Source organism: Ursus americanus, chromosome 7, assembly GCF_024610735.1.
Source record: "Ursus americanus isolate L20-20 chromosome 7, mUrsAme1.1.p, whole genome shotgun sequence".
NCBI classification, from domain to species: domain Eukaryota; kingdom Metazoa; phylum Chordata; class Mammalia; order Carnivora; family Ursidae; genus Ursus; species Ursus americanus.
The window spans coordinates 85149434-85165380 of NC_142133.1; the positions used below are offsets into that span (position 1 = coordinate 85149434).

The 15947-nt window shown below is 56.6% G+C and overlaps 1 protein-coding gene across 1 annotated transcript in view; it reads right to left on the bottom strand.

Annotated features, from left to right (window-relative positions):
- Positions 1-13119, bottom strand: part of TPO (thyroid peroxidase) — a 49504-nt gene extending 36385 nt beyond the window's left edge. Inside the window, 2 exon segments of the mRNA XM_087863902.1 lie at positions 6224-6308; positions 12956-13119. Of these exon segments, the coding sequence (XP_087720028.1) occupies positions 6224-6308; positions 12956-13085 (215 nt within the window). The 5' untranslated portion in view covers positions 13086-13119.
- Positions 13120-15947: the final 2828 nt, after the last annotated feature.

Genomic DNA, 15947 nt, shown 5'->3' on the forward strand with positions numbered 1-15947 from the left:
AAACCTCACCCCTGCACGCCCGAGCTCGTCCCGCCCAGAGAGGCCGGTAGTGTCCGATGCCACAATAGCCCGGGCGGCTCCAGCTCAAGCTCCAGTTCGTGAATTGCTCCGTGCTTTCCTCGCGGCCGTCCTTGGCACACACCACACACTCCTGCTCATCGTCTTGGTACCACAACTGCAAGTGGCTAAGGGCTGAGAGGCGTGGCCCTGGTTTCCCGGACCAGCCCCTCTGTGAGGTTCAGAGGCAGAATGGGCTCTGTAACTGTGTTCACTTTGACTTGCTAACATCCAAGAGTTGCTCAGAGTCATGGCTGTCCTAATGCACGGACATCCTGAGAACCTGCAGACCCCTCCCTCCACCCCCTGGAGGGAGCACACCTGTTACTCAGAGAGCGATGTGCTGAACCCTGCATGGGCTGCCCTGACCCCAAGAGCAGGATGGCAGGGGCCTGGGGTCTGACACAGTTCATGACCCAGGGGGCCACCCCCTCCATAGCTCAGACTCTGCAGGTCCCAGGAGTTGTTGGAGGGAATCCTTCTTGGGGCTTTGTTTAAACCCTCGTGACTCTGTGTGCACCAGTGGCACGCACATGCACATGCTCATTCTATGGGTATGTGCACACACACGTACACAGGCACAGTGACGGGAGCCCAGTGCTCACCAACAGAACTGAGACAAAGCCCGGGGAGCCTCTGTGGTGAGCAGCCTGACGAGACACGTCCTCACGTCCAGACCTGGGCTGGCCCAGCTAGGAGCGAGGACTGAAGGACATCAGCCCCTGCTCTTGGCCCCTCTGCCCTGGCCTCCTGCAGACACAGTGCCCTGCCGTGGCCCAGACCTGCCCTGGCTGGCGGCAGACCCTCTTGCACTTCCCACAGAAGGGCTTCCATGGAAGGGCATCCTCCGGGGCCCAGGCTGCTCCTGCCTGGACTGCTTCCCCGGGCTTCCTGTCAACCTGGGCACCCCAAAGGCACCAAGGTGAGGCTGTGCTGCCCTCTCCTCTGTCCAAGGTCCTGTCTGCTGGGTGACCCCACAGGGCACTGTGGACATAAACCATTCCCTGCCTGGCCCTGGCTCCAGGTGGCTGCATCTCAAGTGCCCGCCTCCCACGCCTCAGCCTGGTCTCCGGGGTGGGTGGCCCCTCGTCCTGGAGTCCACATGTGGGGCTGGCTGTTCTGGTCCCACCACGGGCTGGGGACAACTGCAGGTTGGGCTGCTGGCATAGGTCCCTCAGGCTCCTGGGCTTCTCCCCACAGAGACACTTTTGCTGTGGTCACCTTCCCCCCGTAGCCACCTCGTGAGGACGCCAGGGGTCCTGGCTTGGGTCACGTCCACACCCCTGGGCCACAGCTGCAATTTGTCTTAAGGCCGCAGCTTTAGGATGTGAGTAAGCTATTAAGAATGAAGACCTACCCTCTTATACCTGATTTTGAACTCAGATCTGGGGAACGTGGGCTCTCGCCGGCTCCGAGTTCTCCGTGTGAGGACACCCCACATCACATCTGGGCTCCCATCGTTACCCTGGGTCTCTGGGACACACAGCCATCTACTCCTGACACCATAATGCTCCCTGGTCCTCCTCTGCGCCCGGCAGGCCCAGAACCGTCTTCATGTCCGCAGTGGACAGGATCAAGGCAGTCGCAGGGGCGGGGGCACTGGGCCGCACGTGGTCTGAACTTCCAGCAAACCTGAATGCTACCAGGCAGGGAGGGTTTAGCGCCCGGGGACGAGAGCCATGGCAGACTGGCAGCGGCCTGGCACCGTGCCATGTAGACTAATACAAGCGTTTGGTTCTTGTGTCCATCTCCAGACCCAGAGCCTGCCCAGCATCACTGCCTCTCCCCTGCCGAAGCATCGAGGAGAGAGGAGTGTTTGCCCCGGCCCACGGGGGACGCTTGTGCGCACACGGCTGTGCACAGGCTCCTCCTGGGAGCGTGAGGAAGAAATAGTCAACAGCCCTTAGAGGCAAGTCAGTGAGCACTGGAGGCATCCAGGACCCTCCCTCTCTGGGATCATCAGTGGGACCCGCAGGGAGGTGGCAGAGGTTCTTCCCAATACACGGGCCTCTGGGCTCACCATCTGCTCACCTGTCCACTCACTCACCTGGGCCACTTTCCACCAGCACCTCCAGCCCAGAGCCCAGGTCCCTGTCTACACGTGATCCTGAGGCCCAGCATCTCCTCCAGCCTGGCACGGAGGGCTGGTGAGCCCTTGGCAGGGCAGCACGACCCGTCCTCACTGCTCTGCCCCAGCATTCAGCCCAGAACATGGCCTCCTGTCCTGCTGCCGGAGATCATGCTCACACTCCTAGGCTGGTTTGTCTGGCTCCAGAGACTGTTCCGGGATGCTCTCCTGCACCTAGCTGACTGCTGCCTGCACCCGGACCCCCAGGAGCCTCCCCGCCACTGCACACAGCCAGTGTCTTCCAGCCCTGAGGGCAGGGTGAGCCTTGTCACTGCCCAGAGCACGTGGGAAACTGGGATCATGGTCCTGAGTACCTGGGGTCACAGCCCCGAGGATACAGGGTCACAGCCCCAACTATCTGGGCTCACAGCTCGGGCCTGAGGGGTCCCAGCCCCAAGCACGTGGGGTCCCAGCCCCGAGCATGAGGGATCCCAGCCCTGAGTACGTGGGGTCCTAGGCTTCAGTATACAGGTCGACAGCCCCCAGCTGGTGGGCTCAGCCCTGAGTGTCTGCACTGGAAGGTCAACGATGTAGGGTCACAGCCCTGGAGGTGGCATCACTGTCTTGAGTCCAGGCATCATAACCCTGAGTACGTGGGGTCAAAGCTCAGAACGTGTGTGGTAACAGCCCCGAACACGTGGGGTCCTGGCCCTGGGCACACGGGTCATGTGGTCAATTCATGGCACCGTCCTTCCTTGACTCTCTTTACTCTCCTTCTCCCTTCTCCCCTCCGGGTCTTCCTCCTCTGCCTTCTCTGCCCTCCATCTGCCTCTTTCTCCTTTCCTGTGTGCCTGTCTCTCTCTGTTTCAAACCAGCAGGGACAAAGCTGCCCCGTCGTCCACCAGGCGGCCTCCCAGTGGCAGGGGTGACTCCTGTATCCAGGTCATGGGTCTCACGCATGTTTACGGGATGAAGATAGTAAAGGTGTTCGATCCTTCCAGTGACCACCATGCACCCACAGATTGGATTTCTCTTCTGGTTTTAGAAGAATTCACAAAAGAAGCCAACGTCACATGCTGCATGGACTGTGGTTTTAGAACACAAGGTGCTTTAGAAGCTTTTCAACAATCAGGATAAAAAATACTGAGAAATTATTGTATTTGGATAACTCAGGTTGCATGTTTTATTATTTCATAAATAATAAATTAATTAAATGAGCATGCAATTATTGGGGGATTTTTGTTGACATTTAATTATTTATTAAAATGTAATAATCCAGAGCGCCTGGGTGGCGCAGTCGGTTAAGCGTCTGCCTTTGGCTCAGGTCATGATCCCAGGGTCTGGATGGAGCCCCATCCAGCAGAAACCCTGCTGCTTCTCCCTCGCTCTCTGCCCCTCCCCCTGCTACTTCTCTCTCTGTCTCTCTGTCAAATAAACAAAATCTTTAAGAAAAAACGAAATGTAGTAATTCATTCTGTGGTTAGTAAGCAAATAGCAAATGGCTCGTTAGTTCATTAATCCTATTGAGAAACAACTACATGTAAGAGGAAAAGCCCTTGGCGTTTCTAGCGGGAAGAGTGGCTTGGACATGAGGTCAGGAGTGTCGAGGGCCCGGTGGAGCCGTGGGGAAGGCTGTTGGGGGAGCGCGTCGGTGGCTCCCCGGCCCCGATGGGCATGAGCTTCGTGGTGCCAGCCACCCCGCACCACGCGGTTCAGATGAGGCTTACTTCTCTGGCCTGCAAGCCAGCGCCGAGCACCGGCCCCGCGCCGCCCTGTGTAGACTCGCGGCAGTTACTTCCCCTCCACGGGTCAGCGTTCTTCCCAACAAGCATGGACGCCCGTGGCTTCGCCCGTATAAACGCTGCCTCCCCTCAGAGCATGTTTCCGGGTCCTCCTGAGGCTGCGTCTCCTGGATTCGAATGCCTAAGGTCCTTTGACTTTGCTTTGCAGCCTCAGTTCCTTCTTTTTTGACACTGGTCTCAGGTAGATTTTTTGAAGAAGCTTCTAGAAACCTCAGAAGACCTCACCGATTATGTTCCTGATTGGTTTCCTCTGTGACTGGTTTCCCCGTTTTTGCATTTCCATTTACCATTACCATGAAAGAAAGGGGTAAAACAAATTTGGGGCCATGTTTTTGGTGTTCCAGGTAGGGAATTCTGTACAATGAGATTCACCAGGACTGAGACGTGATGCCTTCCTTTGTCCGCCTTCGCTCCTTATGAGCCAGCAGCTCCGTGGCCCTGACAATGGCAGTTAAGCCCCAGGTGCCCCGTTTCTTTGTCCTCAGAGTTCAACAGAGGAAGAAGACTCAGGCCAGCCTCAGCTCGCTGGCAGACCCATGGATGAGACAGTTGGGTTGGGGGCCCTGAGATGGCGGACACCCTTCCCCTCGCACGGGGTGACACCTTGGCCAAGGGCAGAGGTCTGCTGAGGGAGAACCCGATGGACCTGTTTGTGCAGCTGGGAGGATGCCGTAAGCAGGGCCTGCCTCACCTGCAGCCTGGAGTCATGGGGGGAGCCGCTGAACCCAGTGAACAGGATGTGGGATAACGGATGTGGTCCCAGCCCTGCTGCACAGATCCACAGGAGCGGTCACTGGAGGGACAGGGTCATGGAAAAGTTTGCAAGAGGCCAGGGTGGTGTACACACAGGGGCAGATATTGTTGGGGGACACTCTCCAGAGCTCTGGGTTGTTTCTCGACATCTTGTGAGACAAAGGAAACTGATGGTCTTTGTTCTCATCCACCTTCACAAGGATGCTTAGAAAAGGGGCAGCTTTGAGGGGCGCCTGGTGGGCTCATTCAGCAGAGCCCCCACTCTTGATCTCAGGCTCCTGAGTTCAAGCCCCACACTGGGCGTGAAGGCTACTTAAAAAAGAGGGCACAGTGTTGGAAGGCAGAGATAGTGTCTTCCTCCTCAAAATAGTCCTACCACCTGTGTAACAGGGACGCCATTGTCTCCAGGGCAAAAGGCAGGCACCTTACAAAGGTGTGGGTCCTGTGCCCCATGGCCAGTGGCGTGTCTGGGAAGGGGCGGGAGCTTTAGAAGAGCTGGTGACCCCAGACTAGGAGGACTCATCTCGGTGACTTCAGGATGCTGCCTCCATCATAGGTACAGTTAAGCAGAATTGGAATTGGAAATTGGGAAGAACTGTCAGAGCAGGAGTTAACAGGAAGACTGTGAATGCACCCCCCTCGATCCCAAGTGAGAACAAACCCCCGGCAACCGCAGCAATGGTGCGGAGTCTGGAGCCAGAGCCCCACGTACAGCCACCGAGCCCGCAGGGACAAAGCCAGACCAGCCACACCAAGCGTTGTGCGTCCCGTTGGAAGGCTCCCCATCAAGTGAGTGAAGGTTGTGTCCGTTGTGAAGACAGAGTGGGTCTGTGAGCGCAGGGCCGGGGGACGCCCGCGGGGCATCCGGGCGTCTAGGGAAGGGGTGTGCGTTGCTCTGGGGACCGGGTCTCGGGCCGCGCGGACGCTGCAGCTCTGGCTGCCGTGACTGCACGTGGACGCCACGTCCCTAGCGAGAGCTCACGTAATTATTGTATTATATAATCATACAATTATTAGCTGCCAATGAAACAAGCTTGTGAGGATGAGACCTGCTCTGTAGCTGTTTGCTCTACAAACATCTCATGTGAGACCACAGTGGCCTCAATATTGATGTCAAGTATATATTTAAAATCAAGGGGTTTCTTAATGACTTAAACCAGAATGATGGGTGGACTTAATCCTGCACCGAATACCCTGCGTGATGTGGTGTCCTCCAGCCCAGCCCCCGCTCTGATTGCGTGGCTCCTCCCTACTGAGCCCCCTGCCGCCGGGACACCCGCCCGCCGCTGGGACCGCAGTACCAAGTCCTGGAGAGATCACCGTGCTTCGCTCTGGGCTTCCGCAGACACAGAGTTTGAGACTGAATATCGGTTCTTTCAGGATCTTGCCCACGAAACCAGGAACGTGAATGAACGCACGTGAGCTCCTGATTCATAAAGTGGGAGGTGCGGGACCCGTGGTGCCAAGTAAACGGGGCAAGCCTGGGCACCGTCCCCTAGTGACCCATGCCGCCCCTGCCCCCAGCCCCCCGCGGAAAGCCTACCTCCTCATGGTGTGGTAGATGGCACTGTCCACCATGCGCCTGCTCTCTTCCACGACGCTGATGAGAGGAGAGTCTCCGTCCCGCCCTGTGGAACCAACGTACCGCACAGTGAGGCAGGTTCGAGCGCAATCACCCTCTGCCACGTTCAGTGTCCTCCACCGAGCCCAGCGCGAGGCAGCGACAAGCACACGGCTCCTGGGCCCCATCTGTGGGGTCCTGGCTTTGTTTCCACACCTCACGGTGGGCACGAGCTCCCCCAGCAGAACAGCCCGTGGAGCGTGAGGGGCACAGGGACCCACAGGCTCGCATCGCCTCCAAGCGCGGTCTGGTCACTCTTGCTTCCCGCTTGCCCAGACCACCTCTGGCAATTCCACAGGACCCTGAGTACTTTGTCCCCTAACCAGTGACGCAGTACGTTCATAATACTTCCCTATTTTAAGTTGTGCATGTAACAGAAAATAAACTACTTAAATATGCCAGCAGTTTCCTATGACAAGACTCTCATTTTACTTTATTTCATGCTTGAAATGTTTAACAAGTCCTCTGCTCTAAATGCTCATATCCCCTCAAAATTCGTATATTGAAGCCTAGCCCCCAGCGTGACAATGTGACGACGGGCACAGGTGGAGCCCCCACGCTGGGATTAGGGCCCGAACAAGACATGGCCGAGCGCCTCTGCCGGTGGGGACGCAGGGATGCGTCTGCCAGCGGCCTCACCAGACACCGAATCTGCTGGCTCCTTAGTCCGGACCTGCAGCCTCCGGAGCGTGAGAAGTGCCTGTCTCCTGTTTCTACGCCACCCAGTTTGTTAGAGCAGCCCACACTAGAATGACATACGATTCCATTTCTGGGGTAAACTGTGAGGTTCCAAATGAATAAGGTGACGCAGGCAAGTAGTTTGTTATAACATATCTTTTGCATAATCAATACTTTATCAAAGGAAATGCATTTATTTGTAAAAATAAATGGATTACCAGAATGTTTTCAAACATATACACCTTTATAGAGAGTCAACTCTTTTTAGAACAGGAAACGTCTGTATTCAGGATGAAGTGGGCACAGCACGTCCCAGAAAATCTATTAAAGTACTGAGTACGCTTGGCAGGTGGCCCTTTCTCCTAAAACGTCACTAATGATTTTGTTGCAGGAATAAACAGAGCCTCTAAACTGTGAGGAGGGTGTGCAGAGCCTGGGACAGCAGGTGCCGAAGCCGGAGACCCCAGCAGACTCCCCAGGTCCGCCGGGCAGAGCCCAGCTCAGCCAGCAGCACACGCTCTCCACTGCCCCCCGCGCCTCCCCGTTTACTCCGACTGTGTCAGAAGAAAGACACAGTTCCATGTGGATCGTCCCTGGGATTCTGGGAGAAGCGATTAGCCACTGAGTGCCGGGTGACCCTCCGTCCACGAGGGTCTAGGGAGCGCACCGTGAAGCAGGTGCCGCTCTGGCGGGGCCCCGACTGGTGAGCTGAGGTTCTCGCTGTGGAATGTGAATAAGGGGCCAGCGGGAAGGAGGCACAAACCCGCAGAACAGGCAGGGGCTCCAAGGACCAAGCTGGGCTTGTGGGAGTCTCTCTGGGACCTGCAGGGCCAGGGGAGAGCCCACGAAAGCAGGGGCACAGTGCACCTGCGATTCCCCTCCAAACCCACTTAATGGCTCTCGCGGCTCACATCCTCATCCCCAAAGCCAGCACGGCCCCTTACTTGCCGAATGAAACAGTCGCCCTGCTCACTTGACCCTGCGCCCCATGGTGACACCTTGGAGCCCCTCTGAAACTGGTTCCCCGCCCGGTTTCTCACTTCTGATCACCTGGAGGATTATTTTGAGGGTGAAACCAGTGATTTCTGAAGCTCTCAGCAGAGGGTCCTACAAACCCGAGCGTTCGCAGGAAGCGGCTCTTCTGCTCCCGTCTCCGGCGCTCTCGGCCACAGCGAGTGGCCCTCCGATCACCCTCTTCCAGGCCGCCAGCCCCGCCTGGAACTCCTCTCCTGAAACCCAAACCCATGACCTGCTCTCCTGTTCCCTGCAAGCGCTGGTGTCCCCAGTCACCCAGCAAGTCAGGGGCCCGAGGACAAACTCAGCAACGGGGTTTTTTTCTCCTTCTTTTGCCTTATTGTATTAACTTCCTCTTAACACCTCCTGGAAAACGGCTTGTCCCGTGTCACCGCCTCCTGCCGCGGTGGCCAGTGCCTTCCTGAGTCTGCCTTCACCGTCCAGCGACCTTCCTTAAACAAAGACCTGCTCCGGTCTGTGCCGTCCGGGTGGCAGCCGAGAACCCCCAGGGATAACAGAACGCAGTGCGGGCTCCCTCGGACCCCAGACCTTCACAATCGGCCCGGAGCCTGTCCTCTGGTCTCAGGGCGCCTCTCATCCTATGAGCCGTTCCACCTCAATTTCCAGCTCACCTGGCTGCTCCTCACGAGACGCCGTGGCTTTTGTGCACCAGAAAAAGCATTTTGCGCCTTCATTCCCACCACCTGTGTGCACGTCTGGCCTGCATGACTTCCTTAAGGGCTTGCAGCTTCTCCGTGTTTGTGTCTTCTCAGTACTCAGGCCAGTGGCTGGTCCTGGGGTTGGCGGTCACCTAAAAATCAACTGTTGCCACCGGCAGTTCGTGGGGTCAGCCATTGCTGGCGATCGTCTCTTACTATTGATCGCCATCGATGCATTGTCATTGAAGCTACTCTGATCGCGTACGTCCTGTGCTCCAGTCTCGTTACAAAGCTTTACTGAATTTTTAGAGTCAGTGTGACAGGCTTGCAGATTATTCTCTTCATATTTTGTATATGAAACATACTTTGGTGTTGAAAACATTCACCTAGAAAAGTGTTCTTCTCAGCTGTGATCGTCTCCAGTGCCTGAGGGAACTGGGTCGGTGGGCTTTTGGGTCCCGGGACCCAATTCCGGTGTGGGAGGGGGGTTCCCCGCACACAACACAATTGTCAGACGCCGACCGGCTGGCTGAGAACTGCACTCAGTCCGAGCACAACCCGAGGTGGCACCACAACCCACGGGGTGCGGGCTCAGGCCCGCAGGACGCTGGTCGAAGCCCCAGGCTGACACCTACGCTTCTGGCCAAAGTCTACACCGAGGCGGTTCCGAGGACCTCCTCCTCAGCTCCCTTAATTTGCTGGGGGGCTCATGGAGCTCAGGAAAACACTTTCATTGATCAGTTTACTCATGGATGCAAATCAACAGCCAGAAGGAGAGACGTGTAGGGTGAGGCCCCACAACAAACACACGTCTGTGCCCGTGACGCACGGGGCCAGCTCAGTGCACGCGGGAATGTTCGGATTCCCCAGCCTGGCAGCTTTCTGAACCCAGTGCTTCTGGGTTCTTATGGAGGCTTCATCACAGAGGCACAGTGGCGAAGTCCCTGGCCACTGGCACCTGATTCACCTTCTAGTCCCTCCCCTTGCCCAGATGCCAGGTTGGGGGCCTGGAAAATTCTGACCCTCCGATCACATGGTTGGTGCTCTTGGCCACCAGCTCCCATCCCTGGGTGACCTCAGGGCTTTCAAAGTGTCCTTATTAACATAACAAAGGCATCTTTAAGGCCTGCCGCTATTACGGGAAACCACAACTGTTTAGGGACCTGTAAGCAAGAAAGGGGGAGAAATCCATTCCGGTGTCGAAAGGACTAAGTGTGTGTCCTATAAATCCCCACAGTGCAGATGACGACTGCTCGGTTTCTTCTGTCCTGCACGGGACGGCGGGCTTGCTCTTCCTTCACGGACCCTGCACCCCCTTCTCCACCTTAGCTCCTCCCTCCAGGGCTGGTCAGCCTCATGCGGCGGCTCGGTCAGCACCACAGACCTCGCGATTCTAAACCTGCCCTCTTCTCAGCTCTGAACACTGACTTCTGGAGAGTTCCATGACTTGTCCAATCTGAAGTCACCAGCCTTCTAAAGACGGTCCCGGTCCCCCCAGAAAGTTCTCCCCGGGACATAATCATCTCAGGTGTCGGAGGGCTAGAGCCTGTGAAGCCATTATGCGAGTGGACACCATGCTTCAGGAAGAAGCGGCAAGTCAACCGTTCCCAGAGAGCGCTTGTTAAAAACACTTAAAACAAGAATGCCGAGATACTCCTTCTCTGAAGCTGGAAACCATGCGGGGCCCCCGGTGCCACCGCCGACTGACTCAGGAGCTGGTTTTGCTCAGAGCTCTGTGTTTGGATCCTGATGTTCCTTATCCCTCTTTGCCGAAACCCAAACAACTGGAACAAAGTTTGCCAACTTCCCTCATTCAGCACGTTCCCTCACGACGCTGGATCCCTCATTTCCCAATCTGTGGGCGGGGCCTCTGCTTCCCGCTGCTTATTCGCACCTTATTTTCTGTAGGGCTGTAACTTGTGGGAACATTTCCCATAAATATGCTCGTGCATCAGTCTCAACTTTGCACAAACAATGGACACACATCCCCCTCCGTGCTGACGAAGACGCAACTTCCGTGAGTCCCTCCTCAGGCTCTGCAGAGGGGCTCAGCCTTCTCTCTTAGACCCACAAGGCCATGTGTGCATTTTGGAGCAAAAATGAGATCTCCCTCCACGGCCAACTCATTCTTACACAGAAAGTTCAGATGCCTCAGTTTACTCCTCTCTGAGCTAACCCCTCCTGGGTCTTACTCTGGGGCTTCTCCTGAGTCAGACAAGGGTAAGTGCAAGGGTCCCCTGGCCTCGTTCCCGCCCCCCAAACTGCTACAGGCCACAGCCTGACCCTCAAGTATGCGTGTGCAGGACCTACATGTGTCCTTGACTGTGTATCAGCCGGTCTTCAGTCCTGTGTGCAGAGCTTCCACGGAAGGACCCGGAAGGACACTAAGCGTGGACACAGCTGCACCTTGGGCCTCTGGGGCCCCCCTCGGGGCAACCGGACACTGGGTGCGGGCCTCTGGGGTCCTCCCGGGGGCAATTGGACATGATCGGGCCTCTGGGGCCCTCCTGAGAGTGACCGGACCCTGGACTCAGGCTTCTGGGGCCCTCCCAGGGGTGACTAGACACTGGACATGGGTCTCTGGGGCCCTCCCGGGGCCATGAGTAGACTGGACGCACTGGGGAGAGATGCCCGGCTGCAAGCCCGCAGGCAGCCCACCTCCAGGTAGCTAGGCTGGACACCTCTCCTCGGCGTGTCCAGTCTGAAGACCCCAGTCCTGTGATAAGAACGCAAACCCAGGAAAACACCGACCAGTCTCATGACTTAAATCGGAGACCGTGAAATGTGACCAGTAACAAGGATCTTCCAAAGGTTTACCAGTGAAAGCTGCTGTTAGCTCGTTGTCAACTGGGAAAAACAATCTCTTATATTAATGAGTGTAAAGTCAAACCCAATGAGAGAAATATTTTCTAAAAAAGTAATTCGTAAACTATTAATGAGCCGGCCGCAAAACATTCCAATTGACAATAAAATACCCCCAGTGTTCAGCATTCTGATCGGATGCTGCACTGCACGTGATTTATGTGCTTATTCCAGGTTTCAGCAAAAAGAAAATCAAACCCTCCGACGGGGCAGTGATAAGGTTGTGCCCTAGCGACGCTGCAGAGATCGCACGTCCCGATTTGTCGGCTGCGATTTCTGAGCCAACGACGTGCTGCCGGCGGGCTTGATGTGCCGGCGGACGGCACCGCTTCGTCACGATGAGCCACGGGACTCCTGACTTTTGTTACCGTGGTTTTAAGGACCAGGGCCTTAACAAGTACGAAATAAAAGGACAAATTAACTAATTGACAAGACGCTTGCTCAACATCCTGGGCACTGGGACGGTAGGCTCACGTGGGCGAGATGAGACCACCTTCCCCCCAGGCGTGCTGAAATGTGCGTCTGATTTTGTTTCCCGGTGTCGTCCAGATGCAGTGCACTCAACACGGGCGGCATGTCAGGGGTCACCGTGACGGGCGATCCCCCGTGTCCTGTGTGTGGCAGGTGTATCGAGGGAAGGGGCTTGTGCAAAGCCGAACAGGTGCAGGCCGGTGTTCTCTGTGCCCAGCACTTGCCTCCAGCTTCCTGCTGCCTGGGATGTGCTGGGCGCTTTCTCAGGGGGCAGAGGAGTCTGTGATGACGTTGGTGCAACTTTCCACATTGTCACGAAGCCCCCAAGTTCCATGGAATTGAGAAAAGTGGGGCTTCCCCAGGAGGTGGGGCGGAGGCTGTCAGCACGAGGGTCCTCCCACTCCCGAGGAAGGCGTGAAGGGCCTGGGTCTGCAGAAAGCCCCACCAGGCTGCAGGGAGGCAGGAGCCTGCTGGGGGTGGTCTGTGTCCCCGGGGCCGGCAGCCAGAGGCACCACCGACATTCTGCTCGAGTCAAATCCCTTCAAGGTGTTCAGTGCCTCTTCTTGTTTCTTTTTTAGCCAAACAAAAGCAGAGTCTGAGCTGTGATCACTTTAACCACCCCAGCCCTTTCTCAACCCCACCTGACACCGTAGCACCTGCCTCCGGAACTCACACCATTCACAGAAAATGTTTTCATAGCAAAGGAATAAGCAATTTCTCCCAAAGACATTTTTTTCAAATACTCAAGCAGGTAAAAGGGAGAGTGTCATTAACAGAGGACGTGAGTTACTCTTCAGACAGGCGTGTGTCGATCCCTTCGCCCGCCAGAACCACCGCTCCCTTCTTGGGAACGCAGAAGGGAACGCGGAACGGGTCTCCCCTGACTCTCAGGAGCCGCCACGCTGCTCGGCTTCCGCGGCTGCGGACAGTGGCTTCATGAGGCCAAAGACGATACTTATTTGTTACTCACCCCACAGGAGGTCCTTGCCTCTCAGGAAGAAGGGCAAGAAGCCGTGTGTGCAGGCCGCCACCAGCATGATGCCCAGGACCGCAAGTGCTCTCATTCTTACGGTGGAACCGGCGGAGAGTGTGCGGACCATCAGGGCAACGTCCACGGAGCAGCTTTTCTGGGAAATTGTTAGCTGGACACTATCATCAGGCTCAACACCGGTGACAGGTTCCACCAGCTTGGGTCTGAAGCCTGGAGGATTCTGACCTGCCCCCCGGACCGAGACTCCGGTGGTGCTGGGCTGGAGCTGCCGCCCTATAAACGCTCCCTGCACTTCAGTGCCCACTCAAGTGCCAGGAGCGAAGCGGCTCCCACGCCCTTGGGTTTGCGCCGGGCTTCCGTGAGCCGTCCCCAGCAAGCGTCACCCGTTCAGGTCCTCATGAGGAGGAGCCCCGGCCCCCAGTTAGAAAGGAGAAGGAGGAGTGCGTGTTGAGGAAGAAGAAGCCAGCTACAGTCACCCCCTCCTGATGCCGGCCTTCTCCTCTCCTAGTCTTCTAGAAAAGGACCTCGACCTTCAGAGGCCGCCCGACCCTGTGCCAGGCCCGGTGGGCCGCTGAGGCCGGGCAGCTGTGGGCCCTTACTGCCTCCTGCCTGGACGGTGAACAGTTGCCTCTCCCGGGGTAGGGTGAGCACGGATGCCCTGTGTAGGAGGCAGGGCTCCCCACTCCGATCCTGGGAGGATCTGTGCCACGAGCCTGAGATGGGCACGTGGCTCCTTTGGAAGTTGAGGGAGGAGGGTTTTCGTGGTTGGCCTCCTCTCAGGCCACAGATCTCAGCAGGAACTTGATCAGCCAGCACGTGTCCACAGTGGTTCTCTCCACCTAACAGTGATACCACTGTCAAGCTTCCTGTCCTGGTTGTCTTAACGGAGACATAGACTCTGTTTCCCATCCAAGTCTCTCGGGTTTCTCCTTCTCTCCCTTCTTCTCTTCTTTCGGATTTACTCAAGCAGGACTGCATCCTCTGTGGGAGAGCTGAGGTCAAATTCTGAAACCGTTAGGCGAGGTCACCAGGAGTTTGAGAACGCCATGATCAGCACGGCAGGGACCCCAGCGGTCTAGGGCCATCAGAGTCCTGGTGGTGGAAGGACAAGGTGTGCCTCTTTAGAGGGGAGTCCTGGGCTTGCTGGGCAGAGCGGGACCAGCCATGCTCAACCTGCTGGCCTGATTCATTGAAATCCCGTTGCTGCCTCTGGGAGGCCGGGGAAGGAGGAAACAGGCAGGAATGGCAGAGGACTCGTTCAGGGTTGGACACTGGTTTGAGGTACAGAAGGCACGCACAGGCAGTGAGCTGTAGGGTTGGCAAATACGCTGTTGGAGCTTGGGCTGCAGTCTGCGTGGGAGGACACATCTGGGAGTGGTGTTCATAGATCCACAGCTGGATGTGGTAACGGGTCATCCTGCGAGAGAACGCGGATTGGAAAGACAGGCTTTCCCAGTAGAAGGCTCTGGGCACCAGTACCTCGAGGGGCATGGTGGGCTGCAACGCCCCCGGCAACATCCCGTCCAAATCCTGGAACCCGGGTCTCTGCAGACGTGATTAGATGGTGAGGTACAATCACAGGGTCCTTATGGGACGGAGGCAGGAACGTCGGGGGGATGTGACCAGGAGCCGGGGACACGGGTGCCCCAGAAGCTTGAAAGAGTAATGGACAGACTCTCCCCCAGAGCCCCAGAAGGAACCAGCCCTGTGACACCTTGATGTTATTCCCCGAAGGCTCCCTTTGGGCTCTGGACCTGCAGGTGACGGAGAATAGGCTGTGTTGTCGGAAGCCACAAAGTGAGTGGTAGTTTGCTGCAGCCCAGGAGACGAGCTCAGGCTGCAGGAAGGCGACGGACAGTGGTGTTTGGGTTTTCAAGGTGCATGAGGAAGCTGGCATTCAGGACCTGAGAACCATCACTAGATCGCAAGGTGTTCCTCCCATCTGTCACAGCGACAGTGGAAAACACCCATGCTGATGGGGACGCAGGGAAAAGGGAGGCAGCGTCCACGAGGCTCAGTCAATGCATCCTGTCTAGACAGCAATTCTGTAGAGTTTCTTATACACTACCCTAATTTTTTGACCCAACATCACATTGCAGAAATAATCTATCATCTAGAAATGTGCCTATTTTTGTATGTTACTTGATGAGTTTCTTCCGAGATAAACTGAACACAATGAAGTGTGTGCCCAGAAAGCAAGGAAGACCAGTCCCATAGAACAGGGGTCAAGAGATGCAAGGAGCAAAGACCTGAATGGCAGCACATCGGTTCTCAGAGACCTTGGCAGCAAGGTTCCCCAGAGCTCTGAGAGAAGACGCAAGGACGCAGCTCACCAGGAGTGGAGGGGCAGGCAGGCGGTCTAGGCTGTGCAGGAAAGACCAGAGCTCTACAAGGAGGTGGTGCCAGGAGCAGCTTGCAAGCATCCCAGGCTCTGCTAGGACAGAGCAAGCAGCTCCGGGAGCACAGGGAGAGCGGGACGGATGCCAGGCAACAGGTTCAGAGAGAAGGAGGACAGTCAGAGAACATGTTGGGAAAGAATAGACTTCCTCTCCCAATAAGAAAAAACAGACAAGAAGTTCCAAGGGAGACAAGGAAATTCCTGGTGGAACTTGAAGCAGATGCGGGTTAGTGGTGGGGGTTTATAGCAGCGATAAGTGATGAGTGACCCGTCCCGGGATCCCACACCCATAAGGAAAAGCAAAACAGCATCACCTGTGACACATCATCAGGTCTGGAAGCCACCTCTCGATGGCTAGAATAGGAAGACGCTGCGGTCAGTGTTGAGCTGTCTTTCCAAGGGGGAGCACTGGGTCTGGGGGTCCCGGGAAGGCCCGGGAGAGCCTGCTGTGACAGGAATCTCCCCCGTCCTTCCCGGCCCTGAGCCCCACCCCCAGGGCTCCCAGAGGACGCCCCCTTCCCCGGGGCAAGCGCCATGCTTGGAGGCCCAGCAGTGACCTTCTGACCTAAAAAC